This window comes from Panthera onca, chromosome C1 (assembly GCF_046562875.1).
Source record: "Panthera onca isolate mPanOnc1 chromosome C1, mPanOnc1 haplotype 2, whole genome shotgun sequence".
NCBI lineage: Eukaryota > Metazoa > Chordata > Mammalia > Carnivora > Felidae > Panthera > Panthera onca.
The window spans coordinates 192,503,235-192,529,753 of NC_138346.1; the positions used below are offsets into that span (position 1 = coordinate 192,503,235).

At 48.5% G+C, this 26,519-nt stretch overlaps 2 protein-coding genes across 3 annotated transcripts; one reads left to right on the forward strand and one right to left on the reverse strand.

Moving 5' to 3' along the window:
• Positions 1-2,449: 2,449 nt before the first annotated feature.
• Positions 2,450-17,773, reverse strand: CDCA8 (cell division cycle associated 8). Its single transcript, XM_060625245.2, has 11 exons — positions 17,577-17,773; positions 17,295-17,417; positions 17,034-17,162; positions 14,204-14,244; positions 11,188-11,260; positions 9,136-9,218; positions 7,717-7,781; positions 7,047-7,142; positions 5,796-5,922; positions 4,940-5,026; positions 2,450-3,805 (listed from the first exon to the last, which is right to left on the reverse strand). The coding sequence occupies exons 1-11, from the start codon at positions 17,731-17,733 to the stop codon at positions 3,761-3,763; spliced, it is 1,026 nt and encodes a 341-aa protein (XP_060481228.2). The 5' UTR covers positions 17,734-17,773; the 3' UTR covers positions 2,450-3,760.
• A 69-nt stretch (positions 17,774-17,842) lies between these two features.
• Positions 17,843-26,071, forward strand: AIRIM (AFG2 interacting ribosome maturation factor). Of its 2 annotated transcripts, none has more exons than XM_060625247.3 (5): positions 17,843-18,135; positions 18,330-18,607; positions 20,466-20,645; positions 22,649-22,767; positions 22,926-26,071. In XM_060625247.3, exons 2-5 carry the CDS (start codon positions 18,333-18,335, stop codon positions 22,961-22,963), a joined length of 612 nt encoding a protein of 203 aa, XP_060481230.1. In that variant the 5' UTR covers positions 17,843-18,135; positions 18,330-18,332; the 3' UTR covers positions 22,964-26,071. The 2 variants fall into 2 exon arrangements, with proteins under 2 accessions (XP_060481230.1, XP_078308193.1); XM_078452067.2 differs by having other exon boundaries at positions 17,843-17,998; positions 18,030-18,135; positions 22,649-26,071.
• Positions 26,072-26,519: the final 448 nt, after the last annotated feature.

Genomic DNA, 26,519 nt, shown 5'->3' on the forward strand with positions numbered 1-26,519 from the left:
TCTAGCCCTCCAGCATCTGCCAGTATCTAGGCAAAACCTTGCTAGTCTCCTCAGGGTGCCTCCCGGGCCCATTTTAGTAGCTGGGCCCCCTGGGGTCTTGGGCAGCAGAGAAGAGCCAGAAACTTTCAGTTCACGGATGACCTCGATGCTGACCTGCATCTTGTGGGCAGATGATGGGTATCTCGAGCCTCGCTCCAAGGAATATGTTTTGACTGAGACTGCTCGTGGAAGTTGAGAAAAACCAGAAACCCAAAATTTGTTTCCCCGTTGCAGACACCTTACATCACACCCCTTCCCAGACAGACTGCATCTGGCTCCATCCACTCCTTTCCCCGCCACACTCGTCCTCGACAGTCAGCCGGGGCATGGTGAGCACGGTTGACATGTGACCCTTTGAAGGGGTGTATCCTCGGTGTGTCCTGTTTCCACCCCGATGGCTCTCAGCATATCGTGGCACACGGCGTGTGATTGTGGGCACTGAAAATTTGCAGATGGGGAGCTGGGGTCTTCCTGGCACCCCGGTGCCAAGGATAGGTTACGTCCTCCAGCGTGTGCATCATCTGTCAGAAAATGCTAGATGATGGCAAAGTGTAGAGGCAGGCAGTGCAGGTGACAGCTCTCAGGGAGCAGGCGAGGGGCTAAGGGACTTGTTCAGTAGGTGAGGCAATGCACGTGGGGGAGAGAGAAGGCCGGGGGAATGCCTCATCTTGTAAAGGGAGGAGGCACCTTTTTGCCAAATTGGATTCCAGGCTCCCATTAAGTGGAGAGCCCGATGTGGGCCCCAGTTCTAATGAAGTCTCTCCCGGCACCTCCCATTTCTGAAGCCTCATGAATGATCTACCGTTAAAACCTTCAGCACATGTGTCATCCTGAACTGGAGGTGTGGGTCAACAACTGTCAATGTGTAAAATTAGAAAGGAAAACACTCAGCAGAGCTCGTACACGTGTAGGTGCTAAGACGTACCTTTGTTCTCCATTGCAGGCAAACTCATTAGTTCCTTTGAGCTAAAAAGTGTGTCTGATACCATGAATAACAGCTGCTTAGGTGATGTCCTACCCATTCATACCCCAAGAACTAGCTCTTCATAGGAGGTGGTAAGTTTGGAATTCTTTTAATAGGAAGCCCCAAAATAGGGCTTCTGGAAAGCTCAGGAGACCTGCAGGGCAAAGAATGAACCTAGTGCCTACTGGATCTCTAGGGCTCTTGGCAGCTGCCTCAGTGCCCTGGTGAAGGGGAGGACCCAGAGCAGCTCCGCTTGCATCTGCTTGATACCCACAGCGGCGGGTACTGAGTCAACTACCGGGGCGAGGTCTGTAACAAAGGGCAGTAATCCGGCCGGGGTTGCTTTGAATGGAGAGGATTCTCTAAGGAAAGCTGCTCTCAGCTCCAGCTGGCCGTGTTGCCAGATCTTATTTTTTGGAGGCTAGCAATCATTTTTGTGAAATCTCACCATTTTTAAAATTGTTAGTGACTAACTTGAAAAAACAAAATCCAGTGAAATTGTGTCTGTGAACCCTGGTTTGCGGACTGGCAGTAGGATTTAAATTTTTTTTTTTTTTTTTTCAATTTAAATTTCCTTGGCAACATCCCAGCCCTGTGATACATCAGCCCATGCTTTAAATCCTGGGATGGGGGAACTCATGACCCTCCAAGTCCGCCCTTCTATGGAGTGAACGACTGCTCCATCTTCACCGCACAGGACGGGCATCTATTAGGCACCTGCTGCATACTACACATTTCCTACAGCTGGGTTCTTTTAGGCAGTGGTGCAAGCGGAATAAAACGGGGAGGGTGGCTCTGGGTAGGGCACGTCAGGTCCTAAGTATCTCCTTGATGTCAGGCTCTTCTTGACACCACAGCAGATGAAGGGAAAGGCAGAAGCCTCAGGTTTGGTGACTGAACTACTTGAAACGAGTAGCCTTTATTCCAAATGCTGTCACTGACCACAGGATCCTTCCCCCATCAATCACTGTCAGTGCTAGGTGAGTGGGGCTAATGACCCGTTTTTCTCTTCTGCCACTAATTCCGTGTTGGTCATTTTCAGTGTAGAAAGAATTTTAGGAAGGCAGATCTGCCAGAGCCTTCGGATTCTGGGAAGCGAGAAGCACGATCGTTGCATTCATTACCCACGCCCCTGCTTTGTTCCTGGCCAACGAGCTCTGACACTACTGGCAAACTACAGATACCCTGGATTCTGTCCTCCCGGATGTCAATTTCTTGCTCATGGAACAAAGGTGTTGGGGGAAACCTGCTTGGGGTGGGTCAGCTATGCCCTGGATGCTGAGGTCAGGGCCCCTTCTTCAGACGTCAGATTGTGCCTTAAGGATGGGTTTCCGCAGCTTCTGAGGAAAGCAGCTGTTCGAGGACCCCCACTTGATAGCTTCAGCTCCCAAACAGTCTCTAGTCCAGACAGCACAGCTTGGAGATGACAGGCAGGCTGAATACTGATTAAAAACAAACCCACTATTTATTGAAAACAGGTACCTTTCAGTAGCTCGAATTAGAACAGCTTAGGGATGCCATTGCTCAGGAACACAATATGCACAGTCTCGGGAAAGGGAGAATAAAACAACTTAAAAGGAATACAGCTGCAACAGGACTGGATCGCTAGGAGGGCCACGCAGCAAAGTAACACCAGGTAGAACACAGAGCCACACGTGAGATCCCAGTGCCCTTGAGCCCGGGGAGGGAACTCTCAGCAACCCTAGTTTTGGACCTCATCTCATGATTCTTTGGGGCGGAGGTGCTGGCTGGAGCACAGGGATCTTGGTGCTGACTCTGATTAACTAGTCAATGCCCGGAGGACAGGCTAAACATGGGGAGTGAGGCCATCAGGCAAGTTACACCTGCCCCCCAATGAACCCCGTAAGAGGAAGCAGTCCCTTCAAAGTCTGTGAACCTGGCAGGGACAACTGGACTAGAGAGAGCTTGGAGACGGTTCCTCTGCAGCCGGTCCCATAAAAACCCTAGACTAAGCTAAGCCCTAGAATTGTCTTAGCCAAATTCCTACCAACTAGAGAGGTAGAGAAGCCAGACATGGAAGCTGCCTCCAAACCAATTTTTGGTCTTCGGTGAAGGGATAAATACAAAACACTGTTCCACAAGTCGGCTTGGAAAAGCCTACTGGGCACAGCGGGTAGAAGATCCTGAAGGCCCATTTAGTATCCACCACAGGAGGAAGCAGGGATGGGGGCCGGGGTGAGATGTGCTCTGCTGTGGTTACTGCCAGGATACATCCCGTCCTGCCGTCCTGTTCCCATCTGTACAGTTCCTCCCAGCTTTCCGGATCTGTCCTCCCATGGCCCAGAGCTCACGCTTCCCTGAGCTTAAAATTCCCAGCCTCGAGCAGAGGGTTCTCCGACGAGGGGGAGCAGGCGGTCTTCCTGGGAACATGAGCTGCTCTCACGCCACCTCCACTGGGATAGGGGCGGGGCAGAGAGGATGCTGGGTTACAGGAGGCAGAAGGTGGCAGCTCAGAGCAGGAAGGAGAATTCTGCCAGGAGAATGACAGGAAGTTTCGACTGCACGGATGCGGGAGGCAGTTGGGTTGGGAGGTGTGAAGAGCAAAGCTTTATCTAACCGATGGGGGAGCAGCGCGTCTCCCCCGCTTCCCAAATTCTCCCAGAGGAACACCACTCCCTGCTCTGGAACTTCACGCTCCAACAAACAATAAGCCTGAAGGGAAGAAGTTTCTTCAGGGTCCCAGAAGTGCCTGTTGAAGGTCCATCTTGTCAAGTTTGGCTTCTTGAGACAGCAGCCTCATTTGTGAGTCCGTATGCTGTTGCAGATCTGGGCCAGGCGGCTCTACAAAGGAAAGGAGGCGGGTCGTTGAGCGAACACGGCACCAGCCATGCTTGCCTGTTGGCCACTTCAGAGTCTCCTCGGGTGGCACCTGACTTGGGGTCAGCAGGTCTGAGTGAATCTCAGCCCTTCGTTCTCTACTCCTATCACGAACTAATGAATTACCTGTCCTGGACCTCCATTCCTCATCTGAACGAAGCAGTAAAGCAAGACCTCAGATGAGACAGTAGTGCTGCAGGCACAGCTAGGGGACGGATGTCACTAGGTTCGGGTAGCTGCGTACGTGTGGGATCCCAGCACGGGGACCTCGTTCCACAGGACCGGGCTGGGAAAGCAGCTCCGCCCTTGCCCCCCTCCCTGGAGGTACCCTTCACAGACCCCCCCCAGTAGGGGGGCGCCTAGGGCAGCCGTGTTCGCACCAAGTGCTCCCATCCACCACCGGAGACCATGCTGACTGGACCACGGAGGCCCATCTGACCAAGGCTGAGCCAATTCAACGCCCTTCCGAGAACGTAAGCGGAGGCCAGAAGCCGGACAGTCAGTGCCAGGCATTAGTGAAGTCAGAGTTGCGGCTGCCTGAAGCCACACGCAAGCCAGTACTGAAGGAGGACACAGCCCGGAACCGAGAGCCCTGTGGAGAAGATGATCTGCCAAGGGAGGAATGAGGAAATGTCAGAGAAATGGGTGCGTGGGCCTCAAAGACAGAGACGCTCCAGGAACAGGTGCACCTCCATAAACTCCTGTCAAGGAGGGTCCCACTGTTCCGGAGGCCTGGCTGTTCGGCGTTTTCTTGGACTCCGTGGGACCCCTTGGAACAAGCCCTTCCCTCCCTCTAGGAGGTTTCCATTCCGGCAGTCAATCTGCCCTCACACACTGACACCAACTGCCTGAATGACGCAGAATTTTGATTCTGTTGTGGAACTTTTGTGGCAGGCACTCTGGGGTGGACTGAAGGTCAACCTCAATTTAGGGACAGAATTGCAGCTAAGGAAGTAGGATTACGGTTAAAATCCCCTGGGGGAAAGAGGACAACACCGTGCTAAAGATGAAGCCCAGCCCCCAAAAGACAGTCCCAAGTACGGCTAAACTAAGAACGCCGTTGGCAGCATCTTGCGCGCGGAGGGTTACGAGACTCACGGAGAGTTTCTTAATGTTTCCCAAGGCCTCTGGGTCCAGCTGTGCGATGTCCATCCTCTGCAAGTCACTGGCCAATAATCGCATGCTCTGTGTGGAGGGCAAAATGGGTTCAACCTCCATGTCCCCTAGGGCAGGGCCCTCCACCCAGTGTCTTAGTGTGCCCCAGGGGTGCCCGTGATACTCCACACTTGGTGGGGGGTGGGGGGAGTGGCAAGGAGTGCCTTGAGGAGTCAGTGACATCAGTGCTTATCACTGGACCTTGGCTGGACCACCCAGGGAATAAAGGGCATGTACTTTAGCTTAGAAATGCCCTGCAGACACATCTGAGATACACCTTCCTTCCCTCCGAGGAGCCGAGGTCAGCAACTTCCTCTACTCAACCCAGAGAAACGGGTATCAGCCTGCTTCAGAACCCCTCAGAGTTCTACAGAGTGGAAGACACAGCTCCTGGTCCCCTTTCTAGACTAAGCACATACCCCAACGGTGCCTTCCTCTGCGTTCCCTTTAATAACCTCCCGTGTTGCACACATCACATAATCCTGTTCTTGACGGTGAACCTATCTTGACTACTGAACAGCTTCTCGAGAGCGGGGATCGTGTCGTCTACACCTTGGGCCTGCCACAAGGCAGCTGGGCAGATGTTAGCTGAGGAACAAATAGGAACATGGAGCCGGGCAAGGATCCCAGCCTGGGCCTCTAACCTGGGCGAGAAAACTGGGTTCTGAGTCCTGCAGAGATGTGGAGATCGGCATCCATGCCACCCCACGGACTGTGGGGGTGAGAAGTGGGTGATGGGCCCAGGACAGAAGGGCTGAGCAAGCAGCGTGGTGGCCTGGCATCCCTCGGAGACACTCACCTCTCCACCGCCCACCGGCACTGTGAGGAAAATCTCTTTGCTGTCGGCAAGAGGGCTGCCATTCATGGAGATATTGTAGATCCGCTCTCTGGCTGCTGGAGTGCGCAGGCCCGGGGTCTTGAAGACCCTACAAAGTGGGAAGATCCCCGTCAAGATGGCTTGGCAGATTGAATGACATGAGGCGCTGTGAACCCTTGCAGCCCCCATCTGGCCTCAAGCTGTAGTTTTCAAATCCCACATTTCTAAGAAGGTGAGTTCTAAATTTAGGGGAAAAAATGTCTTTTTAAACAGTAATGACTAAACACAGCTGGAGAAGGGAGGCTGTAATTATCAAACATACATCTAGCCAAAGTCAGTTCTTACCCACGGAAATCTCAGGTCCAAAGCTCTGTATGGATGCCAGTCATCCATCCAGCCACAAAGCCAGAAATAAACTATGGTTAGTGCATTTCCAAGAGTGGCTAAGTGCTTCCATCAAGAAGAGTTTTCTGGGGTCAAAAAAGGAGGATCCAGAGACTACATCATATTAATTCCCAACCTAACCTTCTCGAGACAGTTAAAATTCTGCTACCTGTTTTTCTCTACATGTCCTCTGCTATACGCTCATGTGAAAACCAGTTCAAGAGTGGGAATTAAAAGTAGAAGGCTTCCTCCCTCTCCTCACCCCAGAGATCCCTACTCTCAATTCCTTATGTCTTCCAGAAACGTTCTATGTATATAAAAACAAATGGGATCGTCTAGGACACGCTGTTCTGCAACGTGCTTGGAGACGCCCGTGATCACGAAGCTGTCACATCGGCACACGCACATCCACTTTAATGGTGAGATGGCACTTCCTGTCCAGTTGACCAGCCTGCTGGAAGACACTGGCTTAGAGCCTGGGTTACGTTGGTCTCCCGATGTGACGTGGTGTCCACTGTCACTCTTACCAAGGGTATAGGAGAGTACCTACCCAGTTTTAAAAACTACGTTTCCTGGTCAGAATCAGAAAAGACCAAGAATCACCAGAGGCTTCCTAGTCATCAGAGGCAGAATGTCCTCCTCCCTCTCGTCAAAGAGTCATTCTGTCGCTGAAATCAGCTAACCTGCACCCAGGGGAGGGGCAAACACTTGGAAGCCGAGACGGCTGCCCTCCTCCAAGAGCGCTTTGCCAGGCCAAGGAGTCGAGTGTTTTCTCACACACCCTTCTTTGCTGACTGATGTTAACTGCTGGGTTCCCACCCAGACGCAGGCACCGCTCCCATCACTCACCTCGAGTCAAACTTGGGTGTCAAGCCTGGAGTTGGTTTCACCATAGACAACTCCAACCGGCCCCCAGCTGGGGTGACAGTGTTACAGTGGCTGGACCTGCAGGTAAGAAGTGGCCATGAGGCGCGCAGTGACAGCAGCAGCGTGGCAGGTCACACGCAGAAGGCCCCGATCATGTCGGGTACTGTCCCGAGCACCTCACACATGCTAGTTCGTGAAGCTCCCCAACAACCCGGGAAACACGGCTGTTATCCTTGCGTACGGATGCAGACTCCAGAACACTGAGTCGCACAACTTGGCCGAGATCACACAGCCAACTAGGGCGGAGCCAGCGCTCTGAAGCCGAGCGGCCAGCCTCCAGAATCCGACTTCTCAGGCTAACGGGACAAGAGGAAGGAGGCACCCTCTCAGCCCCCGGTAGGCCTCTTGCCTGGAGCTCGGCGGCTGGAGGCATGAAAACAAACGAACCAAAAAAGTGGGGGAGGACAGAGAACATGGGCGGAACTGGAGAAATGTGCTGGGTCAGTTCATTTCTAGAAGCCCCTCCAGCTTGGAGACTCAAGTTCCACTGGAGCACAGGCCACGAGAGCCCTTTCACCCCCGATTTCTGCCACACTGAGTGGGTCTCCCCAGTAAAACCAAAACACACAATGAAGTTTGGAAAACCCATTACCTTTTGCTTTTGCCTTTTCCTTGTACGGACTGGGTTCTCTTCTTGGACGGAGGACACCTTTTGACCTGGATTCACAATCAAATGAAACTGTGATTATAAAAAGCCCCAAAAGGGGGAAAGGTAAGGGAGGGGTAAGAAAAGTAGGGGAGGGGGAACCAGCCCTGGAAAAGGAAACTAACACCGAATATGAGGTCTGCTCCCAGAATCAAGTTGCCTTAGGTAATACAGAACAAAACTGACCAACTAAGGCCTGAGTCTTCAAAGCAGAGGGTTTTGACCAAGATTAAAGGGAAATCTCTTTTGAACTGACTTGGCCTGGCTTGCCCCCTCTTCCATCCCCTCACCTCCCCATCACTCTCCCATTAAGTGCTGCTGTGAAGGTCACTCAGGCGGTCCCAGGTGCCCAATCTAAGGAACCCTCGGCAGTCCTCACCCCTCCCGAGTCCTCAGGGACACCTGACAAGGATCACTCCTTACCTTCTGACAATTCTCTCCATCCCTGTCCTCCACCCCACCTTCCCCATTTCTCTGGCTGTCCCTGTGCAGGCTGCCTCATGAGGTCCTCTTTCTAGCATCCCTCCAAGTGCCCATCCTCAGCCCCCTCTCCACGCCTTCCCTGCACAACCTCACTGACACCCACAATGGGAGACAGTGGGTCTCACAACCTCCTACTGCTCCCTGAGCTCCAGGCTGAAATCTCGGATAAGTGTGGAACAAAAACTGGGACAGTGGCTGCTCCCCTTCACCGCTCTTCCTCCCATGTCCCACCTTCCACCCATGATGGCTGCCTGAGCTAGAAACCATTTGATCATCCCTGCTTCCTCCCTTCCTCCACCAAGCTCACTCTCCCTTTTAAAACATTATGTCAAAACTGTCCTCTTTTTATAGGCTCGGTGTCTCCGTTTAAGAATTACAATGGCCTCCTAACTGGGTTCCTTGTCTCCAGTTTTTCCCCTCTCCCATTTACCCTGCATATTGTTCTGAAATACCAATCTGAAATGACCAACCTGGTGGAATGGAAACTTCCAAGCCTGGTACACAAGGCCATTCGTCGTCTGGCCCTACTCTATGCAGATCACCCTCACAGCTTACATCCTTGCCATCCCTAACTGCTTCCTGTTCCTTAAATGGAACTTTCCTATCTCCTTGTGGACTTCCCTTCCCTTTCTTTTCCAGCTAGTGAAATCTCCCTCACCTTTAAAGGCCTGGTGTATCCTAACCAGGGAGGTAATAGCTTTGATAGCTTCCTCTTCTATGTTCTATGTACCTTACACACACATCTATGATTGCTTTTGTTTTTAGCCATTTAAGTGGGATCTTCTCTACTAAACTGAACTCTGGCAGGTAGGGGTGGGGCAACAGGATATTATGTATTTGTCTCCTGTCCTCTCCCAGCCTCAAACCTGAGTGCCTACTTACTCTTGCAGTTTGAAGATTCTTATTTTTATTTTCTTCTTCTTCCTCTTCTACTATCATTTCATCCACTTTTATTATCTTTCGTGCTATAAGAAAGTTTTAACAAAGTGATATTTCTCATAGGAATAAACTTTAATGTTTTCATGTGTGTTTTTTTTTTTTTTTATGTTTATTTTTGAGAAAGAGAGGCAGAGAGAGGGAGACACAGAGTCCGAGAAAGGCTGCAGGCTCTGAGCTGTCAGCACAGAGCCCAATGCAGAACTCGAACCCACCAACCGTGAGATCATGACCTGAGCTCAAGTCAGACACTTAACCGACTGAGCCATCCAAGCATCCTATCATGTATTCATGTTTCTTATAGGAAATGAAACTTATGCAATCTGAGGTTGTAATTAAGAAAAAGACTTTGAATATACAAGAGGACTTTTTTTAAAAAGAAGGTTTAGACAGAGGAAACTAACCAGACTGGTTAAAAAAGCCCACATGATGCCCAGCATTCTGGTAAGAGCACAGATGCCGGGGTCAGCCAGACTTGAGCTTGAGGCCTGGTCTTAGCACTAACCAAGTCATGGGGCTTTTAGTGTGGAGCCTCAGTTTCCTCATCTACAAAAGGGAATAGTCCCTTCCTAGGGGTATTATGAGACCTGGAATGTGCTTCACAAGAGGAGGGTCTTTGTTACTCCCTGTACCCCCAAACTCTAGAATTGTGCCTGTGTTTACTAAGTGTCTGTGGAATGAATCAATGTAAAAGCCTTTTGGACAGTACTGGACACATGTCAGAAGTATTGTTTATTACAATAAAATATTATTTACATAGATTAGAAAAAACTTTCTGAGCATTGCAGCTGCTTGGTGATAGTAGTGTCACTGCTAAATATGTACAACCACGAGCCAGACAATCTTGAGCAGGGATTCCACAGAGAAAATTCACACATCTAATCATGAGGGGCAGGGGATGAGACTAGACAGCTTTTTATTTTCTGACACATTAAACAATATATTTATCTTTTTTTTTTTTTTTTTTTTTTTTTTTTTGGAAGCAGCACAATGTAGTCAAAGTCCAATGGTCAAGGGAGCACAAAAAAAAATCTTTACTGTTGGATGACATTGGTCCTGGTGTGTTTGGCTCCCAGGGGTGAAATCAAAAGAGCCCTCCCCTCCCCAACCACATAAGCAAAACTGGTGGAACTCAGAAGAGAAACTAGTATTACCTAAGTGTAGAGATAACCCAGAGTGACCTAACAGATTGTAAATGTGCAGGTGAGGAACTCTAGGAATACCCCAGTCCAATTATGTCACAATCTCACCAAGGCAGCACTGGAATGTGACACCGGCGTGTGAAAATCTCCTGCCCCCCACACCCTACAAGGCCGAGATGGAAAGCAAGATGGACTAAGAACCGGACGGTGTTTCTGGCCCTACCCAGCAGGGAAAGCGCGCTGGCGGGCAGCCCCAAATCCAGGCTATGGGTCAGGCCTATCCTCACAAGATTTGGATGCGCTGAGCTATGAAAGCTTAATGACAGTGACTTAAAATCCATGACAGAGCCCAATGTGTCCTGAGTCCATGCTCACTAACCACAACCTGCTGTCCCTCCAGGACGGCCTCTCTCCAGGTGTATGTGAGATGATTTCACGAAGCAGGTCCCTGAATCCAGGAATGTGGGATGACGCAATGGGACACCGGTCCTTCTGCAATTCTCTTAACCTTTCTGGTCACACGGGAGCTCCTTGGCTGGCCTTACCTTGTCCCGTAAGGCCTCTCAGTCCCGCCAACCTGTTTAACTGGGGGAGCCAAAAGGCGGCCAAGGTCCCCACGCAGCTTTTCCGCTCCTTCCACTCTCACTGTCACTCCCACATCACTGGGAGTCTGCTCCTATCAGTCCTGCATACAATCAACTCAATGCGGCGGCCAAAATCACGTTATCGGATTTACAAGACGGAAGACTGGGCATTAGAGGGAAGAGGCTTTACCCCCGAGGCCTCTCTGAGCAACCAGCCAACCACCCGAGCCTCCACTCTCTCAGTTCAACAAGGGGTTTTGAAAAGTACTCACTTTTGGCAGATTTCAAGGGTGTCTGAATAGCTTCTGCTGTTAGTTTGTTTATTTCTGTGATATCCAGGTCAGCCTGTGACAAACACAGCCAGAAAACACCAGGCATATTCCATCAACTACGAGGAGTATTTTAAGACTCGAAACAATTAAAAAAACATATTATTCGATACATACAAAGATTGTTACATACTAGTTATAACAGATATGGTGAATTCCCATAAATGCACTGTACCACCTAAGACCTAACACATTGCTGGTACCTTGCTTCCAGCTCTGTATTCTGCCCTGTTCTACATCCTTGTCTCCCCTCAGAGGTGACCAGTTTCCTGTCATTCCCCAGAGGTAACCACTATCCTTTCATTTACTTAAAAGAAAGCACGTGTAAGTTTTTACAAGTGTACATGTGCTGAAATAATATTTTACTTGGTCTCATTTTTGACCACTGTTTGTAGTTGTAGTTAGTTTTCACGGCCATGTAATAGCCCACTGTGTGACTCTACCAGAATGAATTTGTCCAATCTCGTCAACAGTCTTTTGCTATTACCAGCACTGCTACTCTGAACTCTCTTCTACGTGTGTCTGATGCACATGTTCAAATTTTCTCTTGGCTGTACCCTCAGGGATAGGGCACTGGAGGGTTGTGGGTACACAAATGTTCAGCCTTGATATTATGCCAAATCATGTTTCAAAGAGGTCACACTTGATTACGTCCCACTGGCAAACAATACAAGATCCTGATGATTCACGTTCTCTAACTCGGTGCTGTATTAGACTTCTCTCTCTCTTGATTTTTTAACATCTAGAGGGTTGATAAGGTTTTCTGTTGTACTCCTGAGCCCTTCAAAAAGTCACCGTCATTCTAATTAAGTGTTCCCAGTGGTAACTACCTATAAGGATGAAAACAGCCACGAGCAGGCATGATCCTATACCTTTCCTTGTAGGGTACGTGTAAATATCAGAAGAGTTGTTACAGACTAGGAATGACGCTGGCTTCATCTCTAGATGGGTGGCAAATCTGTGGAGTGCTCAAAGAAGGATTCTGAGACTGTCCAATCTTAGTAAGAAACAGCACTGTAAGAGATTAGTGATGTCTGAAATGGCTAATGGAATAGAAAGTGGTGGCCAAATATCTGCCATCCCTAGAAACAACTGGCATGTTATGAAGGTATCAGTGGTGGCAGGCCACTGATCACCTACCATGCAGAAGAGTTAACAGGCCCAAGACTGATGCCCATAGGAAGGCCTGTTTGCGTGGCTGGCTGGTGGCTTGCATGAGAACTTGGATTTCAGGGTTCCCACCATCCCTGGTAAGAATGGCTCCTCTGGGCCTAAGCTTTGTACAAACACCATGACTTACGTTGCATAGCTGCTTTCCTTCTGGAAGTCTGGAATTTTGGTACGTGCTAGGCAGAAGATGGCTATGTGACCAGCCCCCAATAAAAACTCTGGGCATGGAGTCTCTAATATGCTTTTCTGGTAGATATTATACATGTGTTAAATTAAGGTGTCTCATGTGACTCCACTGGGAGAGGACTCTTGAGGGCTTGCGCCTGGTTTCTTCCAGACTCTGGCCCATGTACCTTTTCCCTTTGTTGATTTCCCTTTGTATCTTCGCACTATAATAAATCATGGCCATGAGAATGACTATATGCCGAGCCCTGTGGGTCTTCCTGGAAATAGTCTCAGGAGACCCCCCCCACATACCTAATAATTATGAACTTTGGTACCAAAGTATCATTTCTTCCCTGAGTTTCAAATCATATTAGCTAAGGCTACAATTGCTTTTGACTTGGTATGATGACACTGGCTATTTCATGTAACATTAGAAGCTCTCTGATTTGTAGTTCTGTATGTCTGATTAATTAAAAAGAGGGTGATGCATTAGCTAATGAGTATAATTCACCTCAGAGGTTAAGTCTTTTGATACATTAGATTTGGGTGTGCAGATCGGGGGGAACATAGCACAAAGAAAAAACCAGGACTGAGAACGTTTTACTAGCTCTTGATTTTTTTCAGTTATCTCCATTCCTCTCCTATTATATTCACCCCCGGACTCTCTAGCTTTTTTCTGACTGAATAACTGGCTCTGAAATACCTTCAACTTCTGAGGCCAGTGGAGATCTGCTATTCAATGCTACTATATACCCTTTATAGTCAGGTCCTTTCTAATCCAAGGGATTCTGATCAGTGCACAGAAGGATGTAGATTTTTGGGTTCACTTTGTAAATCTGATAAAGGTTGTAATACATATTCTCCCCAGATATACTACCAATGCATGTATATACACACATTGTTTATGTATGATGTTAGAGTGCTCAGGGTCTCTGTGAAGCCCATTTATGGACTAGTTCCCAACACTGTACAACAGAACTTTCTGCAAGGATAGAAATGCTCTATTTCTGAGCTACCAATACGGAGCCACTAGTCATGTGTGGCTACTGAACATCTGAAATGTGACTAGTGTGTCTGAGGGACTGAAGTCTTAATTTTATTAATTTTAATTGATTAAAATAGCTACCTGTGGCTGGTGGCTATTGTACTAAACAGTGCAGATTTAAGATCTAAATTATTTTGCTTCCCCATCTTACTCTCTTCAGTCCTGATAGTGATGCTGGGATGAAGGAGGTGAGAGGGAGTGAGGAAACCTGAAAGTCCCAAATAAGAGCATAGCTTCTATAGTATGACACGAGTCATACTGAGCAGGAGTCTCCTTGACACTTAGCAGGCCAGGTCATTAGGTAATGGCCCAGGGGCTTAAAGAAACTTGAAGTTGAGGCTTCTACTTTGCCTGCGGAGGTCAGGGCAGGGCTGCCAAAAATAGAACTGCCTCCTTTTGTAGCACCTGAAACTATTTGGGCCTTATGGACTCAACATTGGATAACCATAATTTTTCAGTTGGCCTAAACAAAACAGATCCCCTATGAAACCTCTTCCACAGTAAGCACTCACTGGTTGGATTTTATGACTGGATTAAACTTAAAAACTAACCACAGTTCCAAAATAGGACAACACTTACTGTTGCTGCCTCTTCCAGGGCCTGTTTGTTTCCTCCAAGGGCTTTAAAAAGAACATTTTATTTAGTTACTATCGGATTTTAATGATAAACCATCTTCCCTGATATAACCAGTTATCTGTCTAAAACTGGACCAGATTAAAAGCCCTTGGTTCAACATCAAGGACATTCACAGACCAGTTTTAATTTTTCTCCACGTTAGACTGGCCCCCTCGTAACATATTCCACGTTCCACCACCCCAAAGTTCTTATTTTCCAAATGTGCCTCTGCCTCTTATGACTCACTGCCTTGGTACTATTTCTTCTACCAGAAATACTCCGCTGTGCCTGACACATTTCTAATTCATCTTTCAAAACGCAGTTCAAATCCAAAACTCTGTTTATTTTTCTGTCACAACAGATTGCTGCAAAGTGCTGAGCTCGTTGCTCATTCTCATCATACCCAACAACTACTCAGAGCTATTTAAGGGTCCACCCTGCTTTAAACTGAATTCCTTGAGGACAGTTTCTGGCAAAAAATATGACATAGAGTAAGTATGTAGCCAACGTATGTTGAAGGAAGAGGTCTGTGCAAGATTTAGATGTAGAATAAAGTAGAGGTAATCCTCCTTCTAGAAACTTTCATAGTGTCCTATAGAACTGTTAAGAATTCAAGCTTTGGAGGTTCCTGGGGCCCCTGTGTGGCTCAGTCGGTTAAGCGTCCGGACTTCGGCTCAGGTCATGATCTCGCGGTTCGTGAGTTTTAACCCTGCATCATGCGCTGTGCTGACAGCTCAGAGCCTGGAGCCTGCTTCAGATTCTGTATTTCCCTCTCTCTGTCCCTCCCCTGCTCATGCTCGCGCTCTCTCTCAAAAAACTGAATAAACATTAAAAAAAATTAAAAAAAAAATTTTTTTTTTTTACATTTATTTCTGAGAGACAGAGCGTGAGCAGGGGGAGGGGCAGAGAGAGAGGGAGACACAGAATCTGAAGAAGGCTCCAGGCTCTTGGCTGTCAGCACAGAGCCCGACGCAGGGCTCGAACTCACAACCACGAGATCATGACCTGAGCCGAAGTCGGACGCTTAACTGACTGAGCCACCCAGGTGCCCCCCCCCCCCCCCAATTTTTTTTAACAGAAAAAAAAGAAAAGGATTCAGGCTTTGAACCAGAATGCCTGGGTTTAACTACACTCTGCTACTAACTAGTTTATGAGCCCTTGAGCAAAGTAACGAACATCTCTGCACTTTGTCACCTATAAAACAGAGGCAATATTAACAAGTAACACATTTGTTATGAAGATAAAATTAGTTAACATACGTAATACACTCAGTCCAATGCCTGTCTGGCACAGGAAGCCCTCTCTAAATGTGCCTACTGACCACTACTCTCTTTTGTGATACTTATAATTTTAATTATACAATCACATGTGCATTTTAAAAAATGATCCTCCTCTGCTAACTTGTAAGCTCCTGAGGGTAGGGACAAAGTCTGTTTTATTTCCCAAAGCATTTTCAACACCTAGCATCGTGACAGAGACATGCTCCGTGAATATTTGTAGACATGTGCAAACAAAGGGCAAGCCAAAGGATCATTAAATATCTACTATTTGAACAGAACATGCATTTCTAGTCAGGAAGGAGGCTACACAATGGGTGATAATAAGGATAATAGGAAAAGTAAGGGTGTCCCAGCAGAAAGGACAGCCTCTTGCATTTCCTTGGACATTTAGCAAGGGAGTGAACAGGCTGCGATTTTTCTCTGGGCAGAAAAAACTCTAGTGCGTGGACTTCCCAATTTGATTTGCTCAGTTTTTTTTTTTTTTTTAATTTTTTTTTTTAAACGTTTACTTATTTTTTTTTATTTTTTTTTTTATTTTTAAATTTTTTTTTTTTTTCAACGTTTTTTATTTATTTTTGGGACAGAGAGAGACAGAGCATGAATGGGGGAGGGGCAGAGAGAGAGGGAGACACAGAATCGGAAACAGGCTCCAGGCTCCGAGCCATCAGCCCAGAGCCTGACGCGGGGCTCGAACTCACGGACCGTGAGATCGTGACCTGGCTGAAGTCGGACGCTTAACCGACTGCGCCACCCAGGCGCCCCAAACGTTTACTTATTTTTGAGACAGAAAGAGACAGAGCATGAACGGGGGAGGGTCAGAGAGAGAGAGAGAGAGAGAGAGAGAGAGAGAGAGAGAGACACAGAATCTGAAACAGGCTCCAGGCTCTGAGCCATCAGCCCAGAGCCCAACGTGGGGCTCGAACACACGGACCGCGAGATCGTGACCTGAGCCGAAGTCGGACGCTCAACCGACTGAGCCACCCAGGCGCCCCGATTTGCTCAGTTTTTAAACTGACAGTTTCCACAAGATAAGGAACGCACTGCTTGGGGTTGTCGTCCCCTCCGAGCTCTGGTAACAAACCGAGTTACTCATTTATTCATTTTTAGATGACGGGATAAAATATTTTAGGAAAGAGAGTGCTCTGTGACACGTGAAAGTCATGCAAAATTCACATTTTGGTGTGTCCATAAGTACATTTTACTGGAACACACACATGCCCATTCATTACAGCTGTTTCGTAACTGTTAACAGCTTGCGTTGAGTAGCTGCCATAGAGAACCCTCTGGCCCAGAAAGCCTAAAATATTTACTATCCGGTCTCCTAGAAAGGACGTCCGCCTACCTGCGGGGGTTGACGATGTTAAGTACTACGCAGGAAAATAAAGCAGGGAAGGGAGATAAGAGGGCGGGGGGAGCGGTAGGACTGCAATTTCCGAAAGCGATCGGGGAAGACGTCACTCAGGTGACCACAGAGGCGCACCGGGCCGAGGCCGGGGGAAACCAGCAGCTCTTACCAAAGTAGTCGAGCCAGTTCATCTCGCGCAGCACCTTGGGGAGCCTCAGGATCTCGATGTTGTACAGGTTATCCATCTCCTTGAGGAGGTTCTGCCTGTCTGACTGAATCTGCTTGGATCGGATTTGCACTGCGAGAGGGCAGAGCCGACAGAACACGGGTCACGAACGCGGCCCGGAACCCGTGCTGCCCGCACCCCAAGCCCGCCGGGCCCCCGCGATCGCCCCGGGGTAGCGGCAACGACCCGGGCACCGCCCCTTACCTTCACGGTCGAAGTCCCTAAGAAAGGAGGCGAGCTTCCGGCTCCGTAACGAGTTGGTCTTGGCGACCCGACTGCCGCCCTTCCTAGCCGGAGCCATGGCGCTCGGGTGGAGGCTGCGGGGAGCTGGGGACGCAGACACAGGGGGTCAGCGGCCGAGATCCGGGAGGGAAAGTACGGGGGCCGCGGAGGAGCGGGAGAAGGCGGGAGGGCGCCCCACAGGTAGGGCTGGTAGGAGGCCCTGTCGTTGGAGGCCCGAGCATAAAGGAGTCGCGAGGCACGTACCTGCGGGTCGCGATATGGGCTGAAAAAAACCTCGCTGCTGCAGCTGAGAGGAGGGAGCGGCTCCGTGGCTATCCGGACGTGCGACCGCCGCCACCAAATTCAAACTGCCACAGACTGACGAATGAGAAGCCGCTGTCTTAGGTGGGTCCCACAACATCCAATCACAAGGAAGCTCCGCGACCAGGCCGCCCGTCCACACGTAGGACTACAACACCCAGAAGGCATTGCGGTGACGACATAGGTTCGCGACTAAGCAGCCTCGCAGGGGCATGCGCAGCGAGACTGCGGGCGCTTGGGGGCAGCCCTGGCGGGTCCTCAAAGTTTGACCGTATTAGCTTTCAGTTTTCTCGCTGGTTTACGGAAAGGCAGCTTCAAGGAAAGGAGACAAGATTCTGGCTCGGGAAGCGCGCGTTTGGAGAGAGCCCTCCGGCCTGCGGAATCCGCGGTCTGAAACCGCGGAGACTGCCTTAGCCGCGGACAAAAGCTCCTCCGACGGGTAGAGCGGACACCCTTCCGGAGGTGGGAGACGAGGGCCCGGCCTCCGAGAGCCCCTCTGAAGGTAAGACAGCGCCGCGCGCCAGGACTTCCTGTCGGAAGGGATGGACAGCCCCCAGCGAGGAGACCCTGACTTAGCTGAACCTCACTTGAACACGAGAATCACTCCTGGACCCGGTACTTCCCCCGCCCACTTGCGGCCCTAATGCTGTTGTTGGTTTTTTTCTTTTCTTTTCTTTCTGTTTTTGTTCTCGGCAGAAGATGACCCAAGACCAACCTCTGCTTGCGGTGCAGGAGGCCCTGAAGCAGTGCTTCCCGATGGTGGAGGAGCAGCAGGGCCTGTGGCAGAGCGCGCTAAGGGACTGCCAGCCCCTCCTGCTGTCCCTCAGCAACCTGGCAGAGCAGCTGCAGGCGGCCCAGAATCTGCGGTTTGAGGACGTGCCACCACTTCGGGCCTTCCCAGACTTAAAGGAGCGGCTGAGGCGCAAGCAGCTGTGGGCTGGCGACACTGTCTTGGACAAGTTAGAGGAGAGGCTGTAAGAGTTCAAAGCCGCTCCTTCTTGGCGAAAAATGGGAAAACTTGGTCTTTAATAAGTAGCCAGTATCAGTCAGGAGAGAGTTTTCTCCCATACTTGAGAGCATGATATTTGGAGGTGTCCCATCCTTCCCTCCTCTGTTCAACCTTTCCCTCCTTCCAACCCTCTGCTCCATTTGTTGCGCAACGGGACCTCTTGTCAGAAAGTCATTTTATGGCATTTCCATTGCCCCATAAGGCATGGCAGTGGTGGCCTTAGGAGAAGTTACAAAAGGAGAAGAGAAAAGCCATAGAGAAAGCTTATTAGCCCCCCTCTACAGTTCTTTTGTAAAAAGCAGTGAGGAATTGTACTTTAAACTTCAGAGGTGCTAAGAGTCAAAGGTTTTACCCTGGTATCATCTCATAAAATCTTTTCAGATCTCTAACTTAACCTCACTTCATCCCATTTTGCTGGTGAGGAAACCGAGGCTCCATCAGATTGCCTGTGGTCACACAACTCGTAAATGGTAAAGCTGGGATCTAACTCAAGTTTACCTGATGTCAAGGCCAGAGTGGTCCGCTGCCACTCTGTTCTGCTATACGTTGATGTCTCTGTGCCAAGCATAGCACATCTCTAAGCTCTTAGTATGCCGAACGGGAGACCCTCTAAGAGTTCTAAGTATTGAGGATAGACAAGAGGCAGGGCACGTAGGCCATTCCTTGACTAGAGCAAGAGAAGGTTCTAGTGTATACAGTCTGTGCCATAGACTACTTGGAAATGGTCAAAGATGGGGCCCTTCTTTGTATTCATTTGTACAAAATACATTCATGAAGCCTTTACGGGATGCCGAGTGCAAGGTGCTCGGAATACAGCAATGAACCAGACTTAGTTTCTTAGTTGATTAGAAGAGATAGACCATCAGTCAATTAAATTATGTTGTGGTATATTCTAAGGTACTTTTATGTCAGTTCTTGACATATTTGTGAGGATTGGGCTGTTACTTTAAGTCTATTTTTTTTTTTTTGGCATTCTTTTTTTTAAAATTTTTAAATGTTTTATTTATTTTTGAGAGAGAGAAAGAGTGAGTGAGCAAGCAGGTGAGGGGCAGAAGGAGAGGGAGGCACAGAATCTGAAGCAGGCTCCAGGCTCTGAGGTGTGAGCACAGAGCCTGACGCAGGGCTCGAACCCATGGTTCATGACCTGAGCTGAAGTTGGACACTTAACCGACTGAGCCACCCAGGCGCCCCTAAGTCTGTTTTTTAATTGTGAGTCAAGGCCACACGTTTTGAAAGCCCCAGTTCTAGGTTAGGGAATTCTTTGTCCTTTTGGAAGTTGTAGCCTTCTTCTTGGTGGCTGGTCCCTTGGAGTCACCAGTGGAATGATAAAAATATTTACCATAAGGTGGGTACTTTCCTACTGGGCATTTTATATGCGTTATTGCACTTAGTCCTCATAAGATCCCGTTCCGCTCATTCGTCCATTGAACAAGTGTTTGTCATTGTGTGCACCAGTGTCCGTGTTCTAGGTACTTAGGGTGTGCAGTGAGCAAGACAGACCATTTTTATACGTGATTGAGAATAAGTAACTTTCCGAGGATCCACAGTAGTCTGTGCCTCTGGAGCAATTTTTCCCATTGGGACATTTGGCAATACCTGGAGACATTACTGATCGTCATAGCTCGGGGAGGGTGGGGGCATGGTTTGCTCCTGTCATCTAGTGGGTACAGGCCAAAGATGCTGCCCGACGTCCTAAAATACACAGGGCAACCTCCCCACCACAAAGAACCATCCAGGCCAAAATGTGAGTGTGCTGAGGTTGAGGAACCCTGCCTTAGGCCTTTCTCATGATATTGCCTAATACGAGACTTCTTTTCCCCCAGAAGCGCCCTCCTCAAGGTGCGTGACACCGTCAGCAGCCACGTGGAGCGAGTGCTTCAGACCTATGAGCAGCATGCAGACACGATTGGCATGGATGGTGTCCTCCAGGCTTCGGTTGTGAGCCCTTCGGTGGCTGACATGTTGGAATGGTTGCAAGACATTGAGAGACATTATCGAAATTCGTATCCTTTGCACATGTTTCAGGCAGCGTCCAGAGCTGCTTCAGGAAGTCTTTCAGTTTTCGTGAGATTATACCACTATGTAGTATGGGTCAGTCAGTTCTCTTTGATCTCTGAACTTAGAGAAGAATAAAGCAGGGCAAGTGAGGGATGAGCATGGAGTCCTGACTTGAAATAGGGTGGGCAGGAGAGGGCTCACTGGGTTAGTGGCATTTGAGAAAAGACCTAACGAGAGCGAAGGAGAGAGCCATGTGATATTTGGGGGAAGCGTGTCCCAGGTAGAAGAAACCGCAAGTGCAAAGGCCCTGTGGGGGAGAGCATGCCTGACATGTTCATGAAATAGTGCGGAAGCCAGCAGGGCTAGAGCGGATGAGGACGGGGAGCCTAACAGGAGACACGGTCAGAGAGATGGGGCTGGACCTCATAGGGCCCTGGAGGTCTTTGAAAGGATTTTGGCTTTTGCTCAGAGTGAGGTGGAAAGCTGTTAGAAGGTTTTGAGAAGAAGGATAACATAATCAGCCTGTGTTTTCTCACAGTATCACCTGGCTGAGTTCGGAGGAAAGACTTGGGGTGGTGTGGAGCCAGGGGAGCTGCAGGAATACCACCAATTCATTGGAGTTCTGGCCCTTTTCTCTCAATTCTTTCTTTTTTTTTTTTTCCTAATGTTTATTTATTTTTGAGAGCCGGAGTGTGAGCAGGGGAGGGGCAGAGAGAGAGGGAGACACAGAACCCGAAAGGAGGCCCCAGGCTGCTTGCTGTCAGCACAGAGCCCAATGCGGGGCTCGAACTCCTGAACCATGAGTTCACGACCTGAGCCGAAGTCGGCCGCTTCACTGACTGAGCCACTTAGGCGCCCCTCTCATAAGTCTTGCCTGAATCACGCATCTCCGCTCTGGCTTCAGTTTCTGCCTTCATTTGAGTAACTCCCCAATCCGCCCTTCATTCTCATTTCTAGCCTTGAGGTTCAGCTTCCCGCAGCTGCCTCCAGCCGGGTCGCTCCTGGGAGCACAAGCTCCTCGGTCCTGCCGCCACACTCAGTCCCCTTTCCCTCCAGGTGTAGGATCAACCCTGTGTGATCATTGTGTGGGAACTCCAGCAGCCCCTTCCCCCTCTCCCTCTCTCTTTCCTTTTTCACTGCATTGGTGGCAGCTGTGGCGGTGGCAGCTGTGGAGGCAGTGGGACAGCCTAGGCGGGGGAGCAGTAGCCGCCGCCAGTGTTACTGAGCGCTGACTGTGTGCCAGGTACTCTTCTCCCAACGTCCACACGGCCGCCTGTCAGGTGTTTTGAATCCGTTTCCTTGGCGCTTCTTGTATTTTTCTTCTCTATCTGCACTGCCTCTTCCATAGTCTCTTGCCTCTCGTGAGGCCCCTTGATCTATGCAGCCTCTTGACAGGTTTCTCTGTCTCTGCCTTCTTTCCCTCTAAGCCGGCTCCAGCTAGGGACCTCAACGGTAGCCTGAAGACATCTTTGTTCTGCCTGTTGCCTATAGAGGAGTTTTCGACAGCTTCCAGAATCCCCATGTGGGTCTTCGGTGCTCTTTGTGTTCTGGCTCAGCCTGCCTTCTCGGCCACCTTTCTGACTGCTGTGCGTGTTCCAGCCGGCCAGATTGGAGGATTTACTCGGCCCTGAAACCATTCCATGCTTCCTCACTTCTGCACCTTATGCTTTTCTTGCCAGCTGGAATCTTCCTGAGGCCCTCCAAATGGGAGGGACTCGTCACTCAACTTCTGAACCGCCACAGAGTTTCCTCTTTTGTGTCCCTGAGATTCTCCCTTTCTACTTTCTGGTTTTTCTGCTCAGCGTGGTGAGATCCTAGATTGTTGGGGTGATGTTTCATCCCTCTGGCCCTGTAGCACTGAGTGAAGAGGTGCTCAGCAAAGATGTGTGACATAGGTGAGTGCGAGAGAGCTACCCCTTACCCTTCTAGCTTCTCGTAGCTCCCCCAGGGTATTTTTCCCTTCAGCATATTTCGTTGTCTTTTTGAGCAGTCCTTAACTTCCCGGAAGTTACCTGAAGAGAAAGTGCCTCCTGTCCTCCATCCAGTGGGGAGACTTGGCCAACATCCAAGCTTTGCCCAAGGCCTGGGACCGGATTTCAGAAGATGAACACCAAACCCTTGTACAAGGTACTGGTTTTCATTTATGCCTTCATGTCTGCTTTCTTTCTCTGTGTCTCTCTGTCTTACAGAGATGCCCTTGCAGTGCCTCCATATTTTTTATAAATCTGATGTTTACATTCCCTGGAGAGGTGATATGCCACAGTTTTTCTCTCTTCCTATTCCAGATACCCTACTGAATGTTTCCTTCTTCTTGGAAGAGTAAGGAAGTGGTGTGTTTATCAGCATACTAGTGAGACACGGTTGAAGGCTGATACTGGTGCATTCTGGTATTTCTAAAGAAATGTCAGTATTGTAACCTAACATACTTGAAAGATTAGTGCCTGGAGCCGGAGGAGTAGCCCTTGGGAGGGTTGTGTTAGATGTTTCTAATGTTGCGGCCTCCCCCTGCTCTGTCATGGTTGAAAGTAGGTGGACGCCCCTTGCCCTTTTCTAGGCTTGGGAATGGATGATGGAGGCAGAGAGAATGCAGGAAAGGCAGTGCAAGAGAACACTGGGGGCAGGAGCCACAGCCACAGATGTGGTAGGGAAGGAAAGGACGGGGGAGAGAGTGGCATCCCTCTGAGCATCATCCAAAGCTCTGAGCTTGGTTGACACCCGGCCCTGTTATGTGTATTTGTATCAGTACCCGATTCCCTGACGCAAGATGATTCTTCTTGATGATTTAAAGAAATAAGGGTGATATTGATGGAAGACAGTACAGATCTTCCTCGACCTATAATGGTGTTACATCTTGATAATGTCATCATGTAAGTTGAAAATATCGTGAGTCAAAAATGCATTTAATGCACCTACCCTACCAAATGTCATAGCTCAGCCTAGCCTGCCTTAAATGTGCCCTGAACACTCACATTAGCCTACAGTTGGGTAAAATCATTGAATACCAAGCCTATTGTACCATAAAGTGTTGAATATCTCGTGTAATTGATTGCAAAACAGAAGGGTGGTATGGGCACGGAGTGGCTGTATAAGTTGTGTACCCTTGTGAACTTGGGGCCGACCGTAAGCTGGGGCTTGCTGCTGTCACCCGGTGTCACAAGAGAGGATCGGACCGCGTATTGCCAGTCCGAGAAAAGATCCAAATTCAAAATCTGAAGTACGGTTTCTGGTGGACACGTATTGCTTTTGCACCATCGTAAAGTTTGAAAACTCATAAGTCAGAGGCGTCTATCATTGTCCAGCTGCTTTAGCTCCTCGTCGTCATTCAGTTTCCGGAGTCCGCCACCAGGGGGAGGTGGCGCAGCATGAATCATTCTCAGTGCTTTGTCTTCGATGGTGTTCCTCTGTTCCCTGTCTGAGAGTTAAGTAACTGGGCATAGTAAGACTGCTAAAATGATGGGGGTTTTTTTCTGACCAAAGCTGGAACCTGATTTTCCACATCCCTCTGATCTTGGAGTAGCTGCACGGTGGGAGAAGAGCGCCCAGAATCAGGCCATCAGCGTTATTTCTGAAGCCCAGTGCCTCATCTGTGAAATGGTTGGGTACTTCCAGACCTGTCAGCTTCCTAGGCTGTGGGAAAATCTGGGTCACTGGATGTAGAGAGGCTTAGTAAAGAGTGTAGATATTTTTAAAATGAAGATGACTTTTTTTTTTTTTTACTACAAAAGTGTTCTATATGCTTTTTAAAAAATCAGAGGAAAATTGTAGGAAAAATTTTAAATGTAGAAAAGTATGAAACACAAACTCCATCAGAGAAATTTTGATATATGGCTCTTTCTGTGTCCATATCCACAAATTAAAAAAAACCCCACAAATGTGGCATCATTGGTATATACTGTTAAATAAACTTTTTATTTTTTTAATTATTATTTTTTTAGATAAACTTTTATTATTTTTAAAATTTTAAAATTTTTATTTATTTTTGAGAGAAAGAGCATGAGCTGGGGAGAGGCACAGAGAGAGGGAGACACAGAATCTGAAGCAGGCTCCAGGCTCTGAGCTTTCAGCACAGAGCCCGATGTAGGGCTCGAACTCCCAGACTACGAGATCATGACCTGAGCTGAAGTCAGATGCTTAACTGACTGAGCCACCCAGGTGTCCCTAGATAAACTCAAAAAAAACTTTTTTAGCCATCTTTTCACTTTCGTATCTCTAAAAATAGCTCAACACAATATACACCAGTGTACATCTCATATACAATTTTAGGAATGTATTATATCTTTTGTTTTTCCAAATCTTCATGTATTTCTACTTATAAAGATTGTACATTCTCATTGTAGAAGATTGAAGTATTACAGAAAGTGAAAATGCACACTGTCTACTGTTTTTAACAATATGGTAGACGTTCTCCCAGGAATTTAAAAAATCTATCACATACGTTAATAATCATAAATAAAACTTAAAAGACATTTGGGTGTCAGGCCTTATGATGTGCTCTGGAGACAGATGAAAGAGATCCCTAGAAAGGTTTATGGTTCAACCAGGGAAAGATTTAAACCAGTGTTTCTCAAGCTTTAACGTGTATAGAAATCACTGGGCTCTTGTTAAAATTTAGACCCTAATTTTGTAGGTCTGGGGGGCGGGGGCAACGCCCTAGATTCTATGGGAGCGGTGGGGTGTTCGTTCTGAAACTAGCTGTTAAGACTGCAGCCTCCATCTTGGTCCATCACTCCCTCTTGGATCCCTCACGCTGGGAGAAGTCAGCTGCAGTGTTCCAAGTCGGCCCTGTGGAGAGCTTGTGTGAGAGACCGATGCCTGCCAGCAATCGCGTGACTGAGCTTGGAAGCAGAACCCCTGCGCCCCTGTGACTTAAGCCTTCTGGTGAGACCACAGCCCCAGCTAACAGCTAGACTACAACTTCATGAGGACCTAAGACAAAGGCAACCAGCTGAGCTGTGGCCGGATTCCTGACCCATGGAAACATAATAAACGTTCGTTTTAAACCATTAAGTTTTGGGGTAATCTGTTGCATAGCAATAGATAACTAATATAATGAGCAAATGGGTTTTTTTGTTTTCTCCCAAATTTTGTACAAACTGTAGTATACTGTGTACTCAGCTTTGCACCTCTCCCCCCTCCCCCAATTACTGTATCTCGAAGGTCATTCTATGTGAATACATAAAGAGCTTCCTTAATTTTTTCTAGAATAGTTGCATATTTTTCTGTTGTTTGGGTATACCATGGTTTATTTAAGTAGCCCCTTACCAATGGACATTTAGGTTGTTTTCAAAGTCTTAGTGTCTTATGGGTTTCCACCACCTTCCTGTACTCCCACCCCCGTTCATTATGCCTGTTTTCCCTGGAATTTTTCAACTAGCTAATCCCACTGCACCGGCTCACCCCCAATAAAGAAAGAAGTCTGTTGGTATTTTTACTGGACTCCTATTTAACTTCTAAACTAAGCAGACTCATAGCAGGAATGCTTCCAGTGATCCCTCCTTAAGCATGCCATAGCATAGGGGTTGAGATATTAGATGGGAGCTCTTTTCTGTTTCCTTTAGTTGGGGAAATAGACTCTCGGGGGTCAGAACCCCTTCCCTGTCAGTGAGACAATCTGTTGGGATGAAATGAAGAATTTAGGATTCTTTCTTTCCTGTCTCTACTGCATCCACGTTTAGAATTTGACCTCAAAATTCTCATGGTGGAGAAGGGGTTTTTAAAGCCGGTGGGATCATCCTAGGCTCTGAAGAGGACTTCTGCCCTGCCCAAAGAGTGTCCAGATTGCATGGTGACTTCATTGTCTGACTTTAATGTGGATGATAGGAGCCAGGTACCATCCCCAGCTGTCCGAGTGCTGAGTTGTCGGTCCCTTCTCTCTGTGC